Below are 7,444 nucleotides of genomic sequence, written 5' to 3'. Positions count from 1 at the left end.
TATCTACTGTACATTATAAAACACCAGATCACTGTAACATCCACATAATATATAGCTACTGTACATCATAAAACACCAGGTCACTGTAACATCCACGTGATATATAGCTACTGTACATCATAAAACACCAGGTCACTGTAACATCCACATGATATATAGCTACTGTACATCAAAAACACCACATCACTGTAACATCCACATGATATATAGCTACTGTACATCATAAAACACCACATCACTGTGACATCCACATGATATATAGCTACTGTATATCATAAAACATCACATCACTAACATCCACATGATATATAGCTACTGTACATTATAAAACACCAGATCACTGTAACATCCACATGATATATAGCTACTGTACATCATAAAACACCAGATCACTGTAACATCCACATGATATATATCTACTGTATATCATAAAACATCACATCACTAACATCCACATGAAATACAGCTGCTATATATTATGAAATACTAAATCAATATGATCTATACATAATACACAGCTATTGCACATTACAGAACTACTTAACTATGATGTCCACACAATAAATAGCTAATGTATATTACAAAACATCACATCATCAAAGGTGTAGCTAGGCATATGCATTATATGGATGCTCTTTCTTTTTCTTCTGTGCCCATCGTAGTTATGGTGACTTTTCTCTGAAGTATCTTGTAGTGAGAATCACAATCATTCCAGTGATAACTATACATACATATCTTTATAAGCAAATATATTTTGAGCCAAATCATTGTTTTTGTTAATCATAGACTAATCTCATGCATATAGTTCTTAAAAGTCTGGCTATGCCTCTGCATCACTATAATATCCACAAACATACATAGCAAACACATTTAAAACACCATATCACAGTAGTATACATAGTATATAGCTACACTACATTCTAGGATACAACTTGACTAGATCACCACATGATAAATAACTCCTGTGCATTATAAAACACCAAATCATTATAAGGTCCACATGATAGATATAGCTACTGTATGATATATAAAACACTACGTACTGCTCTGTAATCTCTATATGATATATAAGTACTATACATTGTATACATTACAAATCACTACTGTACATCACTGTAACACCTATGTACATAGTTAATATGTATTACAAAATAACATACTATTATATCCACCAAACATGTAAATACCAACTACAGTTAAAAACACCATATCACTATAATATCTACAATGCAACAATAATGTACATTATAAAACACCATGTTACTTTTCTGTTAGATTTGTTAATTTGTGGTGTGTTTTACTGGGGGAAGGATGTCTGCTGCAAGTCTAATTTATTTCAGTTTTTGCAGGAGAGGTATACAGATGTGAAAGGTCACAACTGAATACGTTTGTGTTTTGTATTCATTGTTTTAAAAGAATAGTAGTTAGTCAAGTGGATCCAATGACCTGTTTCTACCTTGCTCATAAAGAAAACATTTTTAGACTGGATAACAGACTTAATGCAAGATGGTTGCAAAAAATTAGATGACTTTAGACATTCCAATGTGGTACCTAATAATAGGAATAACAGTTAATTGTGCTGTGCCCACAAGTCACAACTATATTTAGAGACAAATAGACAGACTAGTGCTAAACAACAACAGCTCATCCAATTTCAGCTAATATCAATGAGACCACAAGATTAACTATTAGACATATCTACATAATGTTTTTTTATTCTATACCTGAGAATATGTGACAGCAGTTCCAGTATTATAATAAGCTGCTGCTGCAGTTGCTGGGCTGTACATAGTTGATGAATCTGTGACACTATAAACTGGGTATCCTGTCCTGTAAAGAAAAAGAAAGCTCTGACTACAAAAACTAAAACAGGCCCACTGAATACATATAGTGTCAAAATTAAAGAATTTACAGGTTTAGAAAATTAATCAACTCTTAAGTGAACTAAATGTACACATTTAAGATATTCTAACATTAGTATAATGTCAAACAATATGATTTTTCTTATGCTTATAATAAAGTATATGATCAAGTTTCATGACATTCACAAAACAATATATTTCAAATAAAATATATAATGTTTTGAGCTACATTTCCAATGTTTCATTTTGGATGTTAGCTAGAAAGTGCATGACATTAAGATCAAGAAGTATTGTGGAAGTATGCCTAGAATGTTCTAAATCTAATGTCACAAAAATATAGTACATTCAGGGAGTATCGAGAGACAAGAGTAGATTATAAATATGAGAATAAGTGAAGTACTGATTCAGTGTCTTGGTCTCAGTTAGTGGTGAATAATCCATAAATACTGAACCAGTTTAGTTGGTTGAAGTATTAGGCTCAGCATTAGCTATCATGTATATTCAGTTACTTGATCAATTAGCAGTGAAATTGTACAATTAAAAAATATTTTTAAATTGGCCATAGAACATTAGTGATGTACTTCCATTTTCACATCATTTGTAAACACAGGCCTACAAATTACAACAGTCTACAAGTTTGTAGAAACATTAAAGAAGAAATAAACTAATCTATTTCTTTGGCCATATTTTCATCAGATAATTCAAAAGAATCTGCCCTACAAAAGAACAAATGTTACAACCCTGATGTCAGGTGTGGGATTATTTTGGTGAAAATAAAAGAAAACATTGAGAAAACTTAAAACTTTCAAGGTCACTTCATGAAGCTATTTTGGAGATTTATTGGAGTTAATGAAACAGTTAGAAAGAAAGTCAATAGGAAAGAGACCAAAAAGCAAAAGAAGATCAAGAAGAAAGAGACTGGGAAGAAGAAGAGATAGAAAAATAAAAGAAGACCAGAAGAAATTTACGGAAAATTGAAAGATGCTCAAGATGCAAGTTAAAGGAATTTAAGAAAGGAGTTAAAAGACATGTATAATAATTGAAGAAGAATTAAAAATACCTCTGATTGATGAAGAAGACATCAACAAAGTACAAAAAGACATCTATGAAGTATGGAAAAATTATAACATCAAGACTAATGTAGTAGAAAAAAACACCAGAGAAAGAATAAAACTCTCAGAAATGGAAAAGGCAAAGATTAAACCAGCCATACCTGTTACCAGTACTGCTGTGGCAGGACCTTCAAGGACTACTCCAGCCATGAAACTACTAAATCATGTTCAAGAACTTATCTTGCCAGTTCAACAATGGCTAATCAAGAAACCACGAACTATGATGGGAAATATCAAGGAAGTCATACCAAGCTCAGTTTGAAATCATTTCCAGAGAGAATAGTGAACAACTAGTGAATAATGAACATTTATCTTGCTGCCCATTTAAAAGCACAAGCTTTGACAACATTAAACAACCTTCTAGATGAAAGTCATAACAACTATCAAGCATTGTTAGCTGCCTTATTCAACAGGTTTGAGTAACATACCAGAAAGCAGTATTGAGAGCAAAGTTCTGGAACAAGGTATGGAGGAAAGAAGATACCTCAGCCGAACTTGAAAAAGATTTGGAAAGGTCTGACAAGATAACAAAATGAGAATTATGCTGAGGCAAAGTAAGTGTACATCTTTACATGAGGCTATCCAGTTCGCAATGGAATTCAAATTCATTAAAGTTGCAGGTAAACTACTAAAGGAACAATTTATAAAATATGGGTATAACAGATACTATAGTTCCAAAATATCAACTCCCCCTAACAATAGTCTAAAAGAACTGAAAAATGAATCAGCCAACTAGTTACATAGAATTGAGGAAATAAAGCACAAAAAATAGGTGTTTCAAGTGCAACTTGAAAGTATGTATTGCAAAGAGGTGTGGATCAAAGCCAGTATGGAATAAGTACTCCACCCACAAGATACTAGAAAGAGGGAACTGTTATAATTTTAAGAAATATAGCCATTAAAGGATTCAACACCAAGGAGACAATACCCTGAGAATGTGTCTCACGGCCCAATCAGATCAAAGGTACAACACAGAGCCAACCAGACATAAAAAAAAAGATAAGAACTAGCTGGATTTATGTAGCAAAATTCAGTTGGAAATATTCTTTCTACCCCAAATGAGAGGAATAAAGCTCTCTTAGCTGAAGATGACTCCTTCCCTGCCAAAATGTATAATTGTGTCTCCTAGTCTTTCCATTGTGAGCTCACCATGAAATATGAATAAATATGTTGTATCAACACTATCAATTCCCTTTACAATTTTAAACACCTCAATCAGATCCCCTCTATCTCTTCTTTTTTCCAAGAAAAGTTCAAGGATATTAACCTATCCTCTCATAAAACCTTTCCATCCCAGGTATCATCCTATTAGCCCTCCTATTAGAATCCTTTCTAATAATTAAATGTCATTCCTAAGATAAGGAGTCCAAGCCTGAATGCAGTACTCTAAATGTGGTCTAACCAATGACCTATACAATAATATTATAAGCCTCTTTAGACTTATATTCAGTACTTCTGTAGATATAACCTAAAAGCAACTGTACATTGCTTGGATGGCTTAAGAAATGATCAACCACTACGTCAAGCTCCCTTTCTTCCATAACACTGTTAAGTTACTCCCATCAAAATTACACTCATAATTAAAACTGTAATATCCCACGTGCATTATCTTGCATTTAATTAAACATTTATTATAATTAAAAAGCCAACTCATCAAATAATCCAAATTCTTTTGTAAAGCAGGTGGCATCCTCCTTACAGCCAACAACACCCAAAACTGTAATATCATCAGCAAATTTAAATAATCTATTGACCATTCCTTTATCTATGTCACTGATGTAAACTGAAAAGAGTAAAGGGCCTAACAGTGAGCCCTGGATACCCCACTTATGACATGAATCCACTCTGACTGAACACCATTTATATAAAAAAAAAAAATTTCCTTCCATCCAGCCAGTTTTTTATCCAATGAGCCAGTCTATCTCCCATAACAACAGAGATAACTTTTAAACAAGCCTTTTAGGTGACATCTTATCAAATGCTTCTGAAAATCCAGATACACCAAATTCACACCCATACCCTCATCTACACAAGCAGTAACCTCTTTTAAAAATGGTAAAAGATTAGTAAGGCAAGATTTTACTATGCTGACTATCCAACAAAATTTTAAACTTTGTTAATTGACTTTTCAAAGCATCTTTTATCAATTTTTCAAAAACTTTTCCCAACACTAATGTAATACAAATAAGCCTATAATTACTGTGAAACATTTTACCACCTCCCTTGAAAAGAGGAGTAACATTAGCCAACTTTCAATCTTTTGACACCTGTCCACTATTCACGGACTTAGAAAAACATAGTAGCAAATTGCTCACACGTGCAATACTTAGCCTCATTCAAAACCTTTGGGTAAAAATTATCTGGCCCAAGAGCTTTATCATTCTTTAAACTCCAAAATTTTTTCTTAACATGCTCAGAATTAATATGATCATCTTGTTCAATCTTGTTTCCATCTAGCAATTATTCAGGGTGAGAAATACTGCTTAAATCTTCATTAGTAAAAATTTAGAAAAAAAAGTAGAATTTAATAACCCAGCCATTCCATTTCCTATATCATCCTTCAAAGGCCCTACTCCCATCCTAACATTTTGCTTACTCTTAATGTACTTAAAGAAATATTTACTATTGAATTCTTACATTTTCAGCCAATCATTTTTTCATATAGTTTTTGATTTCCAAATTTCCCATTTTGACCAACTCTCTCGATCTTCTATGATCCTCCAACTCTCACATCATTGCAGTCAATTTAAACTTTGTATACTTATTATCATTTTTCTTTAATTTTATCCTTTATGAGCCAACCTGAGTTCTTACTTGAAGTGACCCTTTTTTCTATAAGGAACATGCTTATCTTGAATATTTAAAAATATATTTATAAAGTTTTCCCACATTTGATCAGTATTTCCAACTAATTCAGTTATCCAATTCACAGCAGATAATTCTAAGATTTGCTTCTTTGAAATTCAGAACCAAAATCTCATTATTCCTTAACTCCATATGTAGTAAAACATCAAATCTAATTGAACAATGATCACTTGCTCCCAAATGTTCCTCAATTCCTACCCTATCAACTATTTCTATATTACATGTTAATAATAAATCTATAATAGCATTGTTCTTAGTAGGTTCCCTTACCAACTGGTGAAGAAAACCATCCTGAACAGTTTCTAAAAACCTGTTTCCCCTATGATTTGATTCTAAAATTTCCCAGTCTGTATGCCAGAAATTAAAATCTCCCATAATTATAACCTCATTAACAGCTTTATATCATTGTAGAATTTTTCATTAATTTTGTCAGTATCCTCTGGTGGACTGTAACAAGTTCCAATTAAAAGCCTTCTTCTCTTATAAACACTAACAGAAACCCGAAGAGATTCAACCTAATTACTTTTAGCTTGATATCCTCAACTTGAACAGGATGTGACTCACATTTTACATATAAATCCACTCCTCTCCATCTTTTTAGAACTCTATCCTTATAAACCAACCTATTACCCTGTATTTAAAAGAAATTTCTGTCATCAAAACTGTCTACATGTAACCAGGTTTCAGTTATTCCCATTACATCAAAATCCTCTGTTCCAACCAGTGCTCTAAATTCATCCATTTTATTTCATATACTTCTGGCATTAAAGTAATAAGTTTAACCTACCATTAAAGCTATTTTTGTATTTTGTTCCTACACTACTTTTCTCTACATTTTACTTTTTTGTTCATTACTTTGGCCTTCACCACTTTCTAGAACTAGTTAAAAGTTGCCCTTACAATTGAATTAATAGCCCTTGCAAATAAGCCAGCCCCTACTCTATTTAAATGTAAACTATCCATTCCAAAAAGCTTTTCCTACAAACCCATCCAATGATGTGGGTTACAGAATCCTGAAGGATAGACAATCCAAGCCAAAGGCAATCATCCCCCATAATCATCTTTAGAAGTATGCTGGTGAGAGTGGTCATTTGGGCAACTCCAGAGAAGAATTTGTAAGTAGAAACTCAACTTGCTGAAGAATCCAGAGTTTCTGTTGAGACAACTTCCAGAGGATCATTAATGATGGAGCTGCCAGTGGATCCACTTTATCACATACCTAGGAGCAACAGGACAGCTAATGAAAACAAGAGACCATTCCATCTGTATACCATGCACCTTGGAAGAGATATTCATCAAACAAAGATATGGTGAATGGGCAGTTTAATGTAGTGTTTTATTTTTGCATTAGGCTTCTTCAAGGAGTTTCAAATTCAAAAAAGGGTACAGTGTTGTGGGTTATATTTTCAACGTTTTAATTCAGATGTCAGCTAGATGGTGCATGATATTAAGATCAAGTAATAATGTTGAATTCTAGAAAGTTATCAGTTTGAAATCACAAAAATCTGGTAAATTTGTTGAATATTGAGACACAATAATAGATTATAAATATGAGAAACAGTGAGGCATTGATTTAATGTTTTGTTCTCAGTTAGTTGTGAATAG

The 7,444-nt window shown here is 32.7% G+C and overlaps 1 protein-coding gene across 9 annotated transcripts in view; it reads right to left on the bottom strand.

The window, feature by feature from the left end:
* The window catches only part of LOC106461396 (transcription factor RFX3-like), a 74,210-nt gene that overhangs the window by 57,880 nt on the left and 8,886 nt on the right, over positions 1-7,444 (bottom strand). For 8 of the 9 annotated variants that reach the window (XM_022388340.1, XM_022388343.1, XM_022388342.1 and 5 more), the window contains one exon: positions 1,725-1,830. In XM_022388340.1, the coding sequence (XP_022244048.1) occupies positions 1,725-1,830 (106 nt within the window). The remainder of the gene's footprint in view (positions 1-1,724; positions 1,831-7,444) is intronic. The other variant, XM_022388348.1, reaches the window with a different exon arrangement.

Source organism: Limulus polyphemus, unplaced genomic scaffold (genome assembly GCF_000517525.1).
Source record: "Limulus polyphemus unplaced genomic scaffold, Limulus_polyphemus-2.1.2 Scaffold951, whole genome shotgun sequence".
NCBI lineage: Eukaryota > Metazoa > Arthropoda > Merostomata > Xiphosura > Limulidae > Limulus > Limulus polyphemus.
The sequence above is the reverse complement of the archived record's forward strand: the minus strand, read 5'-3'. Positions and strand labels throughout refer to the sequence as shown.